Below are 19,622 nucleotides of genomic sequence, written 5' to 3'. Positions count from 1 at the left end.
TTATTCAGTCAGAGAAACACAATGAGTATCTTAAAAATGTTCCACTTTTTTTCCTCCTCCTAGAAACATGAATACATCATCAGCGATGTTATCCACTGGAAATGGGCCATTTGTAAAAATCACCAAAGCAGCTAACCAGAGCCTAATACTTACACCAAGGTAGGCATCAGTACATCTTTCTCATATTAAGGATCAAATTGATGATAGTGGTAAATAAAAATAAATATAATAATAAATGCCTTGTTCTACTTTACTTTAGTTGAGAGCCAGTGTGGTCTTAGTATATAAGGCACTGCACTGGGAGCCAGGAGACCTAGAGTCTATTCCTCCTCTGCCATTGACTTTCTGTGTGACCTTGGGCAAGTCATTTCATGTCTCTGTTTCCTCTGCCATGTGTTGTGTATTGTAATCTTTGGGGCAGGGACTTTCTCTGTGTGTTTGTATTTTACAATCTTGGTTAGGGCGTCTATGTGCTACTGTGATTTCAATAATAAATAGTACTGTTTTTGCATAGCATTATGTATCCATAGATCTCAAAGTTTTTACACTAAGTATCATTAACCCCATTTTACAGATGGAGAATAAGGGGTCCAGAGAAGTGAGGTGACTTGGCCAATGTCATCGCTCAGATTGATGGCAAGAATAGAAGAACCCAGATCTCTTAAGTCCCAGTCCAGTGTTCTATCTTGTAGCCCACACTGCTTCTCATATGAAATATAAAATGTTAGGAAAATACTGAAAACTGGTAGTTTGGGACCAATCTATAACAAGAACAGAGAGCAATACAAATGTAATAGCCGGCTAGAAAAAAAAATGCCCTTCTCTTCCTGCTTGGATATGTTTTAAGGAAGTGGTAGTAACCAAACTAAAATGAGGCCTGTATAGTTCTTCTGGCTTTGTCTCTGTATCTTTCTCACAGAAATCAGCTCATTAAGCGAAGAGCTGTTCAGAACCATATCCTAGCCCCTAATTTCTTTTACCCTATATTATATCTGATGTGACTTTGAAGGATTCCTACGGGTTTGGAATAATTGGGAGCTTTTCTTGACTATAGACCCTGAATTTAATAGTTGCAAAGAATTACATTCACAAGGGGTGCAGTGCTTTAGGCACACCTATAAAAGGAGAGGTGCTTGCCATTGACTAGCAAGACAGTTTACACTTCAGTTAAAGCAGTGCCTTAAAGGAGCTAAGAAAGCTTAGTAGTCCTATCACATTAACAGTTACATTTTCCTGGAACCTTGATAGATGCACTGACACAGAAAATCACCATATAATTGCTCAGTTGCTTAGACTGGATTGAAGATGGGATGCATCAATAGTCTTGTAGGCTTCACTTATGAGCCATATTGCACAATAGTAAAGCTATAGAGAATATTTAATTTGCTGCAGAGTTTTCTTTTTCCCTGCTGGAAGCTGATTGATACATTTTCTGTTCTAATTCTATTCTGTTAATACCAAATATTTATCAGTCTCACTGGTGGTGGAAAAAAACCATCTTAGAGTAATGGAGGATCATTAAAAGCTATTTTTCTTTTTTTAATAAAATGTACGTCTAAACAAGCATTGCCATGAGAGATCTTAAAGAGCAGCCTATGATTTAAAGGTGTCTTCTATTACTATCAGTTAGACACTAAAGAATGAGGACAGCAAGAGGAAAAGGAAGAAGACCATTCATCTTAACTGCATTCCTACTGCAAAAAGAGATTTATTTTCTGTTTATCATCTGGACTCTTGATAAAGATCACTTTATTATGGTGATACCATTATATTCTCATGTAGTTTCACAGAAATTGTAATGTTACACAATGAGAGGAGGATGAGAGTGTTTTTCTTTTAGTAAAATAAACTAATAATAATAAAAGTCAATTAATAATCAATACATGAAGGCAAGATCCCACACTGCATTTAGTCCTTACTCAGTCAAAACTCCCTTTGAACGTCATAGGAGTTTTGACTGATTAAGGATAGTAAAATGTGACCCAGAGATGAAACCACTGTTCATATCTGGGACACCCCAGGAACCTATTTACTAGCAGAAGGATAACATTTGCATTGGGCCAGAAACATAGGTGGGGCAATGCACTAAGCAACTCTGTGGCATGGCAGGCTCCACAGCCAGAGACAGATTAGGGATTTGTGGGGACCTCGGCCAGAGCAAGTGGGGGCCCCTCTCCACCCCCTTCCTCCAGCAGTCTCCCCGGCGCTCCTGCCAGGGAAATGGGGTTGGGGCATGGAGGCTTGTCCCACCCCACCCCACCCCGGAACTCCTGGCAGGGAGCAGGGGCTTCCCCCACAGCCCGGATGGAGCACCGGGAGGGCAAGAGGAGCAGTGCAAGCCCCCGCGCCCCGACCCCACTCTCCGTCAGGAGTGCCAGGCAGGTGGATCAGGTCGGAGCACAAAGGCACCTATTTTTGGGGGGGGCCCGAATTGTCCAGGGCCCCTGGACATGGGCCCTGTTGTCCCAGTGGCTAATCCGCCACTGTCCACAGCAAGAAATATTTCTGCTAAGAGCAGCTGGGAAGGATAATATTTACGCAGACATCAAAGTCATCCACCACCACCACCACCACAGGAGTCGCTGCCAGCCCAACTCATATATAGAGTGTGACAAGTGGGCCTTTTGGAGGTAACGCAGGGGAAGCAGTCAGCACGCACCAGGCCTCCCTGACATTTCAATGGGGGAGGAGGGGAATTAGAGCTGGGCAAATAATTGATTTGTCTGGTTCATTGGCAGCTCTGAAACATTGAAAAACAATTTTGGTTAGAAGCAAACCCAAAATAAAAACTTATGAAAAAAACTGGCAAATTGAAAAAGTCAAGAGAAGTTTCATTTTGTGTCGAACAGAACATTTCATCTGACCCAAAATAAAATGTATTGTTTCCTTTCCAGATGCTTTTAAAAATAATAGCAAAGGAAATTAATGGCTAAATTCACCAAATATGGGCATGAGGGGAAGGAAAAGAGGTAGTGCTGACTATCTTATAATCTTTATCCCCGTGATTAGAGCGCTCATACAGGATGTAGGAGACCCAGGTTCAGTTTCCCCCTCTGCCAGATGTAGAAAAGGGATCTGAACACAGGTCTCCATCATTGCAGGAGTGTACTCTAGTCACTGGACTATAGGATAGGCTGCCGTGGGGGTGTTTCACTCTCTCCTATTGAAACTGTTCTAGTGGTTAGGGGACTTTTCTGCAATATGGGACACCCAAGTTCAAATCCTTTCTCCATATCAGGTACAGAAGACAACTGGATTCAGCTGACTGCCCTAAACACTAAAGTTTAGGCTAAAAGTTATAAGGGTGGTGGCACCACCTTCTCTTCTGTCCATTTTGCAAATCACACCTAATCCCAAATCATTGTTTTGGCCAAAAGCATTTGGCAAATTTGTTCCAAATTCAGAAATGCTTTTAGGCTGGTCCAAACTGCATGTTTTGGCTAATAAACTATTCAACTGAAAATTTTCACCCAGCTCTAAGAGGAATTGATCCTCCTCAGCTACCCAGCTGGCAGACATAGGAATGACAAATAGGGATGAACAGTCCAGAACCAATCTCCAGACTGACAGCTCCAACATGAAGTAAAGGCCCACCATTTGAAGTCCCTCTGATCATGGCAATCAGGGGGTGTCAGCAGTGTAAGAAATACCTCAGTGAGTTGCCACTCCTACCCATAGCTCCCTGCTGTAGATTAAAGAGTAGGAGATGCTAGATGTTGTATCACCATCATAGAAGGCATGGGCCCTGTCCAGATGAGCTAACGTTCTATCCCACCTCCCGCTGAACCTGCATAAGGAGTGGGCAGCATTAGTTCCTGCACCCTCTGCAGCTCCATGGAATCCATACAAGGCCGTTTGGTGGAGATGGAGCTCATTTGCAAAAGTTCCCAGTTACTGTGCAATCCTGCTGGAAGCAGGTGTATTCCCTGCCTTACCCCTTTCTGTACTAGCTTATTCATCCTCCCTGCCAGATGGCCCAATGCACAGCTGGTTTACATGGGCTTATGCGTTTTCAATGGGAGTTTGAGTAAAGACTGAAGAATTTGACTTCAGTGGTGTAAACTACATTCTTGGCGTTATATGTAAGACTGAAAATAGATGTTTGCAATGTGAAAACTATACAGTGATGCTGGATCACAATATGAGAGTGTATATTATTGTATAATAGGGAAATATTGATAGCTACATTTCTATAATCATGCTATATTACTCTGTATACATTTAAAAAAACAAACTATGTATTAAACTAGTCCTCTGTTGATATTCTTTCCTGGTATATTTTTGTATATATCAGATTTAATTGGTGGCACAGGCACTGTCCCCAGTGCTCTGATTTATATTACAAGCTATGAAGATAATCTTAAAACCTCTGGGTGTCAGAAATGCTTGAGTAGTTTTGATCTGTGGCCTTGTACTCTTCAGGCTTCTGGCTTTATGTCTCTTCTAAATAATTCCTAAGCCTTTATATGTGTCTATATATAGTCTACAGTGCAGTGTTATCTCCATGAAAGCTACACTGATATCAAACTAATATATATATATATATATAAATTCTTTGGTTACACTGATATCTAGTGGCAAGTTCCTGAATACACCTAAGAAGGCAGCAAAAAATCCATATTGAATTCAGTTTGTATTGGATTCAGAATTTTAGCAGATGACATTTCTCCCCTAAAGATTAGGCTATTTTTATTTCTATAATATGGTGTTTTTAATCAAATGTCCAACAAAGGAGAATGTATATGTGCAATATCCATATTGTATATTATAATTGAAACTTACATTTAAGCATTTGGTAGTACAGCCAAATTACTGCACATTAACACTGTGGTTTTCCTTTAGAATAAGGAAACGATGTACAGAAGGAGTTTTGTAATAATGCTAAATTGCACTTAAACGTACTTATGTAATGTCACCTGGCCTGCAGATACCTGTATTTTTAACAACTGTGCTTTCATTCCAGCAAACAGTGTCTCGGTAATCTGGTGATTCATCTGCAATGCAACAATAAACGTAAGTAAATATTTCATAAGAAACTTCCACTTTAAAAATCAAATTGTTGGCTCCATAAACTTCATGTCTATTGTTTGAAAGATTTTGGCAGTGAAATATAAACTGTATTTTCATATAAACAATGAAGCAGGAACATTTACAATCTTCAGTTGTTTTCAGACTTAAACATACAATGGGTGCAAACAAAAAGAAGATATCCACACCACACCCCTGCCCCCAAACTTTAGGAAAGATCAGATCCAGTTCCAGACTGGAACTTTGTATCTTGGGCACATCTTGAAAAATGGCATAAATTAATTTCAGACTTCCCCTCCCCTTTCTAATTCTAGCTTGTGGAAAACGACTCATAACTCAGGAGATCAGTGCAAGGATTGTAGGTGGAAGTGATGCCAAAGAAGGAGCTTGGCCTTGGGTAGTCTCGCTGTTTTTTAATGAAATACCTACATGTGGAGCTTCCCTCATCAGTGATGAATGGCTGGTCTCAGCAGCGCACTGTGTATATGGGTAATGTTTACTTTCTCCTTAAGTTAATACATAGACCATGATGACCCTCCCAAAATGTATATGTACCCTGATGGGAAGATGCTCATTCATAAAGCTGGGTTACAGGATGGCCCTGACCTGTCAATTGGATATGTATGGGGCAACACTGCTAGCCACTTAGGGTATGTCTACACTGCGATAAAAGACCTGTGGCATGGCCATGGCTGACCCTGGTCTGCTCACTTGGGATCACAGAGCTCAGGCTGCGGGGCTATAAAATTTCAGTGTAGGTATTCAGCCTGGGGCTGTAGCACAGACTCTGAGACCCCGCAAGGGGAGCAGGTCTCAGATCTCATGCTCCAGCCCAACCAAGCCTGAAAGCCTGCACTGAATTTTTTAGACCCTCAGCCTGAGCCCTGCTAACATGGGCTCTGGAACTTGGTACTGCAGGTTTTTTATTGTAGTGTGGACAGACCCATAGAGTCCCATTGAAGTCAATGGGAACCACGTATTCACAGGGATCTCCCCTTATGGATCCTATGAAAGGGAATAGATGTAGTTGCCTTTGATAGCAAGGGACTGAACTCATTGACCCAGGAGGTATGTTCCAATCCTACATTGTTATGTTCTGATGGATCTGACTGCAGAATCAAGGCTCACATTTATGCTTTTAATAATATTCTGTTATTTTTGCCTCAGTAAAATGACTTTTTCGTGCTAGAATTATGTTGTTTTGCCAAATTAATTGTTTATTTTCAAAGTTGAAAAAGAATTCTTTAGTGGTCCAAAGGCCCATCAGATAAATTATTCAGATTAGGTACTTGAAAATCATACTCAGTAGCAAAACTGTTCAAATGGAGAATAGCCAGAGTCAATAGAAAGTATGAGGGAAAAATTAATGTAGGGGGCTTGAGACAGTTCTGTAGGATTTTTCAAACACCTAATCTCTGTTTCTTTCTCTCCCATCCCCCGATGTATAATGTTGTGGTGGAAACTCATGTACCGCAGGGACCCAGTTTTATAAAAATGACATTACTGCTGAAGTCTGCACCAGACTAGGGAAAAACCTGAAATTAGTGATAGGTACAGTTAATAACCCAGCTCATCATTTAATTATTATGTACTGAATTATTCATTCACCTAATAAGAGATGGAGTCCAGCTCACAGAGTTCTTAGTAGCCCCCATTTCAATGACTTCAGTAAGGAGTCATTTAAATCAAGAGACACTTTTTTGAAAATGGAAGGTTGTATACATTAAATATATGATACCTCATCAAGCATTTGTACTTTATCTGTAATTAATTTGGTGTCTTCATTACTCACTGAAGGCTTTCCCAATGGTGTGAGAGTAAAGAATGACATCATAACTCATAAAGGTAAATTTAGTGTTGCCTGTGTAATTATGACTCTCTGCTGTACACCATGAGAGACCGATCAAGATTTACACTACTCTACACAATTGGAATAAATCTCAATTTGTCTGAATATATGTTTTAATCACCTCAAGTAGTCTCTATGGTGCACTACACAGAATGTGAGGAGATGAAGTATATTTTAAAATATTTCCTACAATATGTTACCATTATGTCTACAATTAAAGTGCTGTAGAGGGGACCAAGAATAGGAAAACATAGTGTTTAAAAAATCATGGAAGAACTATCACTATTGTAAGAGAGTAAAATCCATTTATTTATGTCTGAATATTGGTGACGTGGCAGAATTTACTAAAGCCTTCTCTATTCATTGCTACCTATGAACACTTAGCAGATGACTTCCCAGTAATTAACTTCATACCATCTATTCATCTCCTCAATGATCATACTCTATTACAACGACTTGCCACCATTCCTTCTGTGATAACTGTCTCAAAATTATTTCCATCTCTGTGCCTGATGTGACCAAAGTACATGAGTTTGTGCCTGTTGATTTCTAACTACAGAGTCTGCTTCTCTCCAGCAATGCTCCTAACATAAACATTCCTCATATTTTCTATCCAGGAGATATGCAAAAGTCTTTGCCAGCACCACATTTCAAGGGTTTCAGTTTTCTTCTTGTCAGCAGCCTTAATTTCCCACAATTCACATCCGTAGGTTGCTATTGAGAAAATTAAGTTTTTCACCAGTTGAAACTTTGTACATTTTAAAATTCTATGGTTTTTTTCCAAACTTTTAATTGCGGAGCAAACTGTTCCTATATTTCTTCCAATTTCTTTAAAACAGCCTCCTTGGTTGGATATGTATGACCCCAGATAACAGAAATCATTTATTACCTCTACATCTTGAGCATTAACCGAGGTGTTTGCTTACATCTTGTTTTTGTGAATCATGAAGTTCATTTTCACCATATTCATAGATAGTCTGTATTCATCAGTAACTGTTTTTTTACAAAAACAACTTGGAGTACTTGTGGCACCTTAGAGACTAACAAATTTATTTGGGCATAAGCTTTCCTGGGCTAAAACCCACTTCATCAAATGCATGGAATGGAAAATACAGTAGGCGGGTATATATACACAGTACATGAAAAGATGGGAGTTGCTTTACTAAGTGGTGGGGGAGGGTCAGTGCTAACAAGATAATTCAATTAAAGTGGGAGTGGGCTATTCTCAACAGTAGAATACCAAGGGAGGAAAAACCACTTTTGTACTGGTAATGAGGCCAACGTAATCAGGGTGGCCCATTTCAAACAGTTGACAAGAAGGTGTGAGTAACAATAGGTGGAAATTAGTTTTTGTAGTGACCCATCCACTCCCAGTCTTTATTCAGGCCTAATTTGATGGTGTCCAGTTTGCAAATTAATTCCAGTTCTGCACTTTCTCATTGGAGTCTGTTTTTGAAGTATTTTTGTTGAAGAATTACCACTTTTAAGTCTGTTACTGAGTGTCCAGGGAGACTGAAATGTTCTCCGACTGGTTTATGAATGTTATAATTCTTGATGTCTGATTTGAGTCCATTTATTCTTTTGCGTATAGACTGTCTGGTTTGGCCAATGTACATGGCAGAGGGACATTGCTGGCACATGATGACATATATCACATTGATAGATGTGCAGGTGAACGAGCCCCTGATGGTGTGGCTGATGGGTTAGGTCCTATGATGGTGTCCCTTTAATAGATGTGTGAACAGAGTTGGCAACGGGGTTTCTTGCAGGGATAGGTTCCTGGGTTAGTGTTTCTGTTGTGTGGTGTGTAGTTGCTGGTGAGTATTTGCTTCAGGTTGTTTTTGCTGATACAGACTAGCACGGTTACAACTCTGAAAGCTGTTTTTTACATACACCAATGTTTGTTGCATTTCAATCACTATAGAGAACTGAAAGAAATCTGGGTGTTCAGCTTCAACCAGGCTCATAAGTATTTATATTGTTTGTAAATCAATTAATTCAGTAGACATTTGATTATTCAAAACAACTTCAACTATAAAGCAGGTCTCTAACTAAAGTACATCCTATACAACTCAGCAATCAATACAGATTGTAGAGAAACAAACTTGTTTTTTATTTTTCATTTAAGTGCTATGTTTCTATTATGTTCAGATAGTCTTAATTTTTGATTTTCTAGATCTTTTTTCAGCTGTGGGTTAACAAAATTAAAAATAAGATTTCTAACGGTATGTCTACTCTGCAATCAGTAGCCTGGTCTACACTAGGCGTTTAAACCGGTTTTAGGAGCGTAAAACCGATTTAACGCCATACCCGTCCACACTAGGAGGCACCTTATATTGATTTTAATGGCTCTTTAAATCAGTTTCTGTACTCCTCCCCGACGAGACGAGTAGCGCTAATATCGGGATTAACATATTGGAATAGGGTTAGTCTGGCCGCAAATCGACGGTATTGGCCTCCAGGCGGTATCCCACAGTGCGCCACTGTGACCGCTCTGGACAGCATTCTGAACTCTGATGCACTGGCCAGGTAGACAGGAAAAGCCCCGCGAACTTTTGAAATTCATTTCCTGCTTCCCCAGCGTGGAGAGCTCATCAGCACAGGTGACCACGCACAGCTCATCTGCACAGGTAACAATGCAGTCTCCTGAGAATCGGAAAAGAGCCCCAGCATGGACTGCATGGGAGATACTGGATCTGATCGCTATCTGGGGAGAGGATTCAGTGCTAACAGAACTGCGTTCCAAAAGATGAAATGAAAAAGTATTTGAAAGAATTTCTAAGGCTATGACGGATAAAGGCCACAGCAGGGACTCACTGCAGTGCAGAGTGAAAGTTAAGGAGCTCAGACAAGCCTACCAGAAAACCAAAGAAGCAAACGGAAGGTCCGGGGCAGGTCGAAAAACATGCCGCTTCTATGCTGAGCTGCATGCAATTTTAGGGGGCTGCACCACAAGTACCCCACCCCTGACCGTGGATTCCGAGGTGAGGGTTGTAATCTCTGCCATGTCTGAGGATTATGCGGACGGGGAAGATGAAGATGAAGAAGAGGAGGATGACCTAGCAGAGAGCACACAGCACTCCGTGAGCCCCAGTAGCCAGGAGCTTTTTCTCACCCTGACGGAATTAGCCTCCCAGCCCTCCCAAGCAACTATCGCAGACAATGACACCATGGAAGGGACCTCTGGTGAGTGTACCTTTGCAAATAGCAAACATTGTTTTTTAAGCAAGCGTTTTTTAATGATTGATTTGCCCTGAGGACTTGGGATGCATTCGCAGACAGTATAGTTACTTAGAAAAGTTTGTTAACATGTCCCGGGATTGAGCGGAAATCCTCCAGGGACATCTCGATGAAGCGCTCCTGGAGGTACTCCAGAAGCCTTTGCAGAAGGTTTCTGGGCAAGACAGCCTTGTTCCATCCACCATGGTAGGACACTTTACCACGCCATGCATGTAGCAAGTAATCAGGTATCATTGCATGGCAAAGCATAGCTGCGTATGGTCCCGGTGATTGTTGGCATTCAAGAAGCATCCGTTCTTTATCTCGCTGTGTTATCCTCAGCAAAGTGATATCGTTCAGGGTAACCTGGTTAAAAATCAGGAATTTAAGTAAGGGGGATGGCCATTTTCCTACTGGGTTCGTGGACTGCAGCAGCTTAAAAAAAATCCTTTCCTGCATGTAACCAAGCGGGGGGAGGGGAGGAGTGAAATGCCGATGATCTTTTTCGTGTTTGGTCAGCGGGGATCTTCCCCAAGCTACCAGCCACGCAGTGGGTGGGGGGGTGGGAAGGGTGTTGATTAGCAGGGAGCTAGCATGGTATTAGCCATGCGTTGGGGGGAGGGGTAAATCACTACAGAAGCCGAAAGACAGTGGCTTACCATGGCCGCATGCAAGCTGAATTCTGATGCCCGGACCTCTGTCTGTGAGATCTGTAACTCCAGAGCTGCAGGCACTCAGTATTAAGATGAAAAATGCGACCTTGTAGGGAAATCACATGTGCTATGTAAGGTGAATAGTGCTGTTCACTGTGAAAGAGTATAACCATTGTTCTGTAAAATGTATCTTTTTAAATATTTCTCTCCCTCATGCAGCTACACATTTTTCAAGCCCTCCTCCATCCCAAAGACTAGCACAGATAAGGCGGAGGAAAAAGAAGACACGAGATGAAATGTTCTCGGATATTATGGAAGTTACACGCAAGGAAATAGCTCATCTGAATTAGTGGAAGGACGTGGTATCAAATTACAGGAAAGATGCCAGTGAACGTAAGGACAGGAGGGACACCCGAGATGAGAGGTGGCGGCAGGAAGACCGGCAGGAAAATCAGCGGTGGCGGGATGCAACTCTGGGGCTGCTGTGTGATCAAACTGACATGCTCCGGCGTCTGGTGGAGCTTCAGGAACGGCAGCAGGATCACAGAGTGCCGCTGCAGCCCCTGTATAACCACGCTCAACCCTCACCATGTTCCACATCCTCCTCACCCAGACATGTAAGAACGCGTGGGGGGAGGCTCCGTGCACCCGCCCACTCCACCCCCGTGGACAGCCCAACCAGAAGGCTGTCATTACTGTGAAAATTTTTTAATGGCCTTCTCCATCCCTCCTATCCTCCTCCCAAACCACACCCTTACTTCTCTCCCTCTTTTTATAATGAATTAATAAAGAATTCATGATTTTTATACTATAGTGACTTTATTTGCATAAGTAAGCTGTACTCGAAGGGGGAGGGTGAGTTGCTTACAGGGAATGAGTCAATCAAGGGGGGTGGGTGTTCATCAACAAACACAGCAGTCACACTGTACCCTGGCCATTGATGAAGCTCGTTTTCAAAGCTTCTCTGATGCGCACTGCTCCCTTGTGTGCTCTTCTAATCTCCCTGGTGTCTGGCTGCGTGTAATCAGCGGACAGGTGATTTGCCTCAGCCTCCCACCCCGCCATAAAGGTCTCCCCCTTACTCTCATAGAGATTGTGGAGAATACAGCAAGCAGCAATAACATAGGGGACATTAGTTTGGCTGAGGTCTGAGCGAGTCAGTAATGTGCACCAGCGCGTCTTTAAACGGCCAAATGCACATTCCACCACCATTCTGCACTTGCTCAGCCTGTAATTGAACAGATCCTGACCACTGTCCAGGCTGCCTGTGTATGGCTTCATGAGCCATGGCATCAAGGGGTAGGCTGGGTCCCCCAGGATAACGACAGGCATTTCAACATCCCCAACTGATATTTTCTGGTCTGGGAAGTAATTCCCTTGCTGCAGCCGTTTAAACAGAGTAGTGCTTCTGAATACGCGAGCGTCATGAACCCTCCCTGGCCATCCCACGTGGATGTTGGTGAAACGTCCCTTGTGATCCACCAGTGCTTGCAGCACCATGGAAAAGTACCCCTTCCGGTTTATGTACTGGGTGCCCTGGCGCTCCGGTGCCAAAATAGGGATATGGGTTCCATCTATCGCCCCCCCACAGTTAGGGAATCCCAGTGCAGCAAAGCCATCCACTATGGCCTGTATGTTTCCCAGAGTCACAACCTTTCATAGCAGCAGCTTAGTGATTGCTTTGGCTACTTGCATCACAGCAGCCCCCACAGTAGATTTTCCAACTCCAAATTGATTCCCGACTGACCGGTAGCTGTCTGGCATTGCAAGCTTCCACAGGGCTATCGCCACTCGCTTCTCTACTGTGAGGGCTGCTCTCATCTTGGTATTATGGCGTTTCAGAGCAGGGGCAAGCAAGTCACAAAGTTCCATGAAAGTGCCCTTACGCATGCGAAAGTTTCGCAGCCACTGGGAATCGTCCCACACCTGCAACACAATGCGGTCCCACCAGTCAGTGCTTGTTTCCCGGGCCCAAAATCGGCGTTCAATGGATAGAATCTGCCCCATTACCATCAGGATCTCCAAAGCGCAGGGGCCCGCGGTTTGAAAGAATTCTGTGTCTACGTCCTCATCACTGTCATCGCCGCGCTGCCATATCCGCCTCCTCCTTGCCTCGGTTTGAAGGTCCTGGTTCACCATATACTGCACGAGAGTGCGCGAGGTGTTTAAAACATGCACGATTGCGGTATTGAGCTGAGCAGGGTCCATACTTGCTGTGTTATGGTGTCTGCACAGTTCACAAAGCAAAAAAGGCGCGAAACGGTTGTCTGCTGCTTTCAGGGAGGGAGGGGTGAGGCTGTACCGAGAACCACCCGCGTCAATGATTTTTGCCCCATCAGGCACTGGGATCTCAACCCGGAAATTCCAAGGGGCGGGGGAGGCTGCGGGAACTATGGGATAGCTACGGAATAGCTACCCACAGTGCAACACTCCAGAAGTCGACGCTAGCCTCGGACCGTGGATGCACACCACCGATTTAATGTGTTTAGTTTGGCCGCGCGCACTCGATTTTATACAATCTGTTTTGCTAAACCGGTTTATGTAAAATTGGAATAATCCCGTAGTGTAGACTTACCCAAAAGGTGTGATTGAAGCATGTCTAGACATAGCTGAGCTAACTTTGATCTAGCTAGCTTGAGTAACAATAGCCATGAAGTTGCAGCAGCATGGGCTAGTCTTGTCCACCCCAAATTCTGAGTACATACTCAAGAAGCCACTGCCCCTCCTACAGTGTTTTCACTGCTATTGTAACTTGAGCTATCTTTGAGCTAGCTAAATTAAAGCTAGTTTGGGTATGTCTATATGTGCTGCAATCACACCTCCCAATTGCAGTTTAGACATACCCTTAGTCTACCATCCCCAAAGTATTTCATGCTCATAATTTTCTATCTGAGGGATGATTATTAATTACATGGGAATTTTTAATTTCAGCGGTTTAAAGGGTCATAATAATTAATGATTCTTCCATAATTGTACTATTGTCCAAGCAATTCTGTATAAATGTATTTTTGGCTTAATACCAAAAATTAACTAATAATTCTGTGATATGAAGAATTAGGCCACTAGTGCTGTCAGAAAACGGTAAGCAATTTCAAATGAGAATATGCTACTCCACTTAATCTGAAAAAATATACAAAGTGTGTATATATATATTCATTTGTGAGGGGATTAAAGATTAATACAAATTATACATGGCAAATTCTTCAAGTCCTACATTTGATCATAAATAATTGTGAATATTCCTTGCAATCTCTAGGAGGAATTTAATACCATCTAAGTGGAAAGCAGTGTTGGGCTTGCATACCACTTTGAATCTGACATATCCTCAAACGGTAATTGAAGAGATCGATCAAATTGTCATACATCCTCATTATAACAAGCGCACAAAAAATAATGACATTGCTATGATGCATCTTCAATTCAAAGTGAATTATACAGGTAGGATTGTTGATCTTCTCTTACACATTTATTTACTCTGTATGAATGAATTTGAGCTAGCTCCAGGTGGACTAGTCAACCTGACTTTACTCAGTAATGACGGGTTAATGGGATACTTGGACTTGTACTTATAAATTAGATATAATCTTGGGAAAACCAACCATAGCGGACTCAGTCCTGCGCTTGTTAGGAATTTTGCCTAAGCAAGGAAGAGAGGGTTTGGATCAATGTGCATTTTGGTAACTGACATCACAAACACCAGAACACTGGAAACAAGTTTAAAATAATTATTTCTCTTTCACAGATTACATACAGCCTATTTGCTTACCAGAAGCAAGTCAACAGTTTTTGCCAGGAATGAATTGCTCTATTGCTGGCTGGGGAAGAACTAGATATCAAGGTGAGTCACCACACTTTTAAAAATACCACAAAAATAATGAGGAAAACTCTTTGTTGGATGTCAGAGATGTATTTTTTACTTTACATGTTAAAGTCTTGAAGTAATGGGAAATCTACCACACCACTGGGGAAGTTGTTCCAATGGCTAATTTCCCTCCCTGTTAACAAAGTATGTCTTATTTCCAGTTTGATTTCCATTATCGTGTTTCTGATTGTGTGCACACAATAGAAGTCAATGTGAGCTGCCTGTAAATATTTGTGGGCTGGATTTGTATGTAATAGTAATACCTGCCTCTTAAATAGCATCTTTCATCAGTATTTCTCAAAGTGATTTACAAAAGAAGTATTATAATTATTTTGCAATTGAGGAAACTGAGTCACAGAGTGGTGAGGTGACTTGTCCAATATCACCCAGCAGGTGAGTGGCAAAGCCACAGCCAGAACTAAGGTTCCTCAGTCCCAGTCTAGTGCTCTCTTCATTCAGCCACCTTCTGTAGCATTAAAGGTCTCTAAAAAGATCATATACAGTACTGTGACTGTTTTTTTGCCATTCACTATAATGGAGTACTCTTCATAAGGAAAAAAATGTCTATCATTTCCTTGTTTCTGTAGATGTAAGGCTGAAATCCTGCCTTTCACTCAATTTCATCTTGCCTAAGCAACATAGGATGCAGAGAGAAATAAAATTCAGATCCAGATTTTTAATATCCCAGCCTTCAGGAGCATTTGGGTGCAAGAAGTTGGTTCCAGACCTCTAGAGGGAGGCCACTTTCATCAAATCTGATTATTCAGTTTGGATGAGCACCCAGTTCATATGCCATACCACAAGCTCGTCAGAAGTGAGAGAAAGAAAAGGGGACGTCAGCTGTTGAGAGACTTCAGTGAGGGAAGGCTGTTTATCTAAACTTTTAAAAATTAAAAAAATATATTTAGGCTCATTTTAGACAAAAGGCTGAAATTCAGGCCCGGTGTTAACATTTCTGGGGTTGTTTGCTTGTTCTTAACAAAGATCCCATATTGTCATGGCTGGGTTGTGGGTAGCCAGACCTGGTAGTCAGAGCCAGAGTCACAAGAGAGGAGTTAGGGTCAGGAGACAAACTGGAGGTTAGAACCATGAATCACACGCCAGGAAATCAAGCCAGAGGAACAGGAGCAGGATGGCACACAGTCCAGAACAGGGTGGAGCCCAGTTGTTTGGATAGCTTCCTGTGCCTGCTGCTGGACCAACAGGCTAATCAGCTGCTCCGGGACTCCACCAAAAGTACTGAAAGGGCAGAGCTTCAAACTGGGGCTGGGCTTCTTGGATCCCAAGAAATGAACACACCCTGAAACGTATTTATACTCTATTTTATAACAAAGCAGATTTCCACTTTTCAGAGATTGTTATTGCAGACGGAGCCAAATTCTGTCCTGAGACAAAGGAGGTTGCACAGGGGAATCTGATGGCAGAATGTAGCTCATAGGATATTATTATTACTGCTAAAGATGCCTACAGAGGAAAGAATGCAGCTTGACTGTTAGAGCCTAGGCTGAATTTCCAGGGCTGAGAATTTAGATTTTCATTTTGTAAATCAAGCATATTGAGCTGGTGTCACAGAGCAATAAACATGGAACAACTCTGCCATTTTTGCTGAGCTACTTTCAGAGTACAATTGCACCGTAAAACTTTGGTTAATAATTAATAATATAAATTAGTGTAGGGGGTTAAAATGACCAACTGAAAATCATACAATATACTCAAAGAATCTAGGTAGTCGAAGCGATGTTTTTAATTAGTCCTTAGATCCATGCATCATAATATTCATTTATTTTAATCAGGGCTGCCCAGAGGACTCAGGGGAACTGGGGCAAAGCAATTTCAGGGGCCCCTTCCATAAAAAAAAAGTTGCAATACTATAGAATACTATATTCTCCGGGGGGGCCCCGTGGGGCCCGGGACCTGGGGAAAATTGCACCACTTGCCCCTTCCCCCGGGCAGCCCTGATTTTAATGGTCTTCATTAAGTTATTTGAAAAACAAAATTTAGTTGTGATCCCTATTATAAAAGCTCAGGATTTCATTCACTACTGTTTACTCAAGAACAACTCCAATGACTGAGGAGGAAGCGGGGGCCTAGTGCACAGCACACTGGACTGGGATTCAGGATACCTGTATTCAAATCCTAGCTCAGCCTTATTTCTCTTTGTGATCTTGGGCAACTCACATAATATACCCTCTGCCTCAGTTCCCCATCTAGATATAATATACCTCCATCTCAGTTCCCCAAATAGAGTTAATATATTCTGCCTCGCAGAGGATAAAATCCATTAATGATAGTGAGCCAGGGCCTTATAAATTCCTAGATACATTTTAGTGGGGTATAAACTGAAGTAATGACGTGGCAACCCAGGCCCTGGATAGTGCTGTGTAATGAGAGTGAAATATCTGAATCACTAAGAATAATGGCTGTTGTTTATGCTATGCATTTTGATCAGTTTGGTTGTATATACTCTGTATTTTGATAAGGTTCCACTTCAAACATATTGCAAGAAGCAGAGGTCCCTCTTATAACAAATGAGAAATGCCAACAAATGATGCCAGAATATAATATTACAGAGAATATGATGTGTGCAGGCTATGATGAAGGAGGAGTCGACTCCTGTCAGGTAAGTAAAAACAACCCATTTGCATTGCTAATATTATATTCCTTCTAATTACCGAACAGCTCACTGGTTGGTCCTCTGATCATTAAAAACTAGCCACTCGCTGTCAGAATATAATTTCTACTCAGAGCCTTACATATTTCACACTGTAACAAGATACATGCTTTAAAGATTACAAGCTATTTTGTACCTCATAGACTTTAAGGCCAGAAGGGACTTTTCTGACATAAAAAAAACCACTAGAGGGCAATATGGGGTGTTGGAAGTGCCACATATTGAACTTCACACCGTTTCTGGTCTGCAGTCTCCTCAAGAAGAAGAGATGTTTGTGGGTGGAAATGTGAGGTGCCAGACTTAAACACCAAGCTGACATAAGCCTAAGAAATACTTCAGATAGATGGATGGAGAACAGTAAGGGGGCATTACCTTCAAACATTTAGATTCCATGGATCCTCAAGAAATGGAAGCTCCAACAACTTGGAGGGGCTGCCCTTCTCTGTGACAAGATAACACTGTTGCTCTCTTATGATCTTCCTGCCCTCTAGCAGCATAGCTTCCTAAAGAGCCATTGTCCACCCCAGCTCAGCCTACAATGCACTCCCTCTCTATGGGGAGGCAGGCAGCACTGAATGTTACTTAGTTCTGCTTCTAGCAGCATGAACTCTGTGTTTTTGCTGACTGCTTTCATCACATTATAATGGGAGCATGCTACGTAATGTGGTTCTCACTGGATCTACCCTATGCTGCTTCTGACTTGTGCCCCATAACTGCAAGACTAGACCAAATGAAGTTGCCTTTAGGGAGTTACAGCAGACTCTCAGAAAAAAGGAGGTCATACCGCGTTGGCTCCACTCTGAACTCCTTAAGCTTGTGAGGCTTTCCCTACCTGTTTTGCTTTTATTTGCTTTCCCTTATGCCCCACTGAAGAGGGAAAAGCAAGGCCTTAATATTATACAGAGTGCAAGAGATCAGTGTTGTAATCGATGGCCAAAGAACCATGAATTAGGAAGGATACAGCAAGCACAGACAGCTTGTAGGTTGCTGACAGAGTGAGAGAGATTCTGCAGCTGCTCTGCAGGCTTTGAAAGAGAGGTTTTATTTCCCCCAGACATTTTTCAGAAGTCCCCTGTGCAAAGCCCATTTAATCAGGATTTGTGCAAGGTAAGAGGATACAACCTAAAGTTGATAAGTAAAACAATTAATGCAAAGGGTTCTACTGGGCTTCATGATTGATACAGTTCATGACTGACAGGTGTCTAAGAGCTTAAGATAACACGTTATGTTAAAAAAAATCAGTAAACGGTGTTCTCTTTTGAGTATTTCTCCATGTGGATCCCCTTCTGGGCACATTGGGAGCATGTGCACCAAAACTGGGATACACACAGACAAAGCAGCTTGAAGATCTAAAGTTACTTTAAGATAGAGAGCAGTTCTTTTTTTAACTCTTGAATTTCAATATTGCAGGGAGATTCAGGAGGGTCCCTGATGAGTCAAGACAATAACAGGTGGCTTTTGGCAGGTGTGATATCCTTTGGCTATAAATGTGCATTGCCCCAGCGTCCTGGAGTGTATGTTCGAGTCACCCAATTTGTGGACTGGATAAAACAATTCATACGTTAGCTTGACTTAAAAAACAAACAAACAAAAAAACAAAAATAGAATGTAGAGACAAATATTAAGCAAGATTATAATATACCACATAGCATTCAGAACTACTGGTGAGAGAAAATGAATACAGTCCTGTCATTCAAACTGAGATTTAGACAAAAACAAACTTTTAGGAGGAAAACATTAAATATTAAGAAACTCTGTCATGTCACAAAGCAATATTTCAAAACATCAGCTGTCTCTTTTGCCACTGGTTCTTATCACTTTACATTGACAGCTATATGAGATATGGTTTTGCTATTTGTCCATCTTACAGACATATTATTTTAAAAATGCCAATGCTCAGTACATTATGGAAACCTGCACAATGATTTAGAAGGAGTAAATTTCTGTGATTTGCAAATGTAAGGGGACTGTTGCCCCCTTACTAACATTCAGTGGGGGTGTTTGGTTGCTAGCTCCCAGCACTAAAAAGGGAGCGGTCGATGGGAAATCAGGAGCCTGAGACTGACAGTCTCCAGGAACAATGTGGAGAGGCCAGTGCTCCAGGTCAGCCTGATTGACAGGGCGGGCAGCTAATCAAGGAGTCAGGAGGCCGGGGTGGGTCCCGTCCTCCGTGTGAGCAGGAATGTGCCTGGGTTCAGATGGAGTGGGGCCGAGCTAAGGAGAGAGCGGGGCCCCAAGCTAAGCTGATGGGAGCGGAGCTGCAGCCCAAAAAGCCAGAGCACGGCCCAGAGAGAGCAGCCCTGCCCTGGGAGCAGAGCTGTAGCAACCAAAGCCAGAGGG

At 42.3% G+C, this 19,622-nt stretch overlaps 1 protein-coding gene across 1 annotated transcript in view; it reads left to right on the top strand.

Moving 5' to 3' along the window:
• Window positions 1-18,848, top strand: part of TMPRSS15 (transmembrane serine protease 15) — an 81,790-nt gene extending 62,942 nt beyond the window's left edge. The window contains 7 exon segments of the mRNA XM_044995440.1: window positions 64-159; window positions 4,964-5,013; window positions 5,343-5,517; window positions 14,006-14,187; window positions 14,492-14,587; window positions 17,092-17,231; window positions 18,693-18,848. Of these exon segments, the coding sequence (XP_044851375.1) occupies window positions 64-159; window positions 4,964-5,013; window positions 5,343-5,517; window positions 14,006-14,187; window positions 14,492-14,587; window positions 17,092-17,231; window positions 18,693-18,848 (895 nt within the window).
• The last annotated feature ends 774 nt before the right edge of the window (window positions 18,849-19,622 follow it).

The sequence above is a fragment of the Mauremys mutica genome, chromosome 1 (genome assembly GCF_020497125.1).
Source record: "Mauremys mutica isolate MM-2020 ecotype Southern chromosome 1, ASM2049712v1, whole genome shotgun sequence".
Taxonomy (NCBI): domain Eukaryota; kingdom Metazoa; phylum Chordata; order Testudines; family Geoemydidae; genus Mauremys; species Mauremys mutica.
This window is presented reverse-complemented; position numbering and strand designations above follow the sequence as displayed.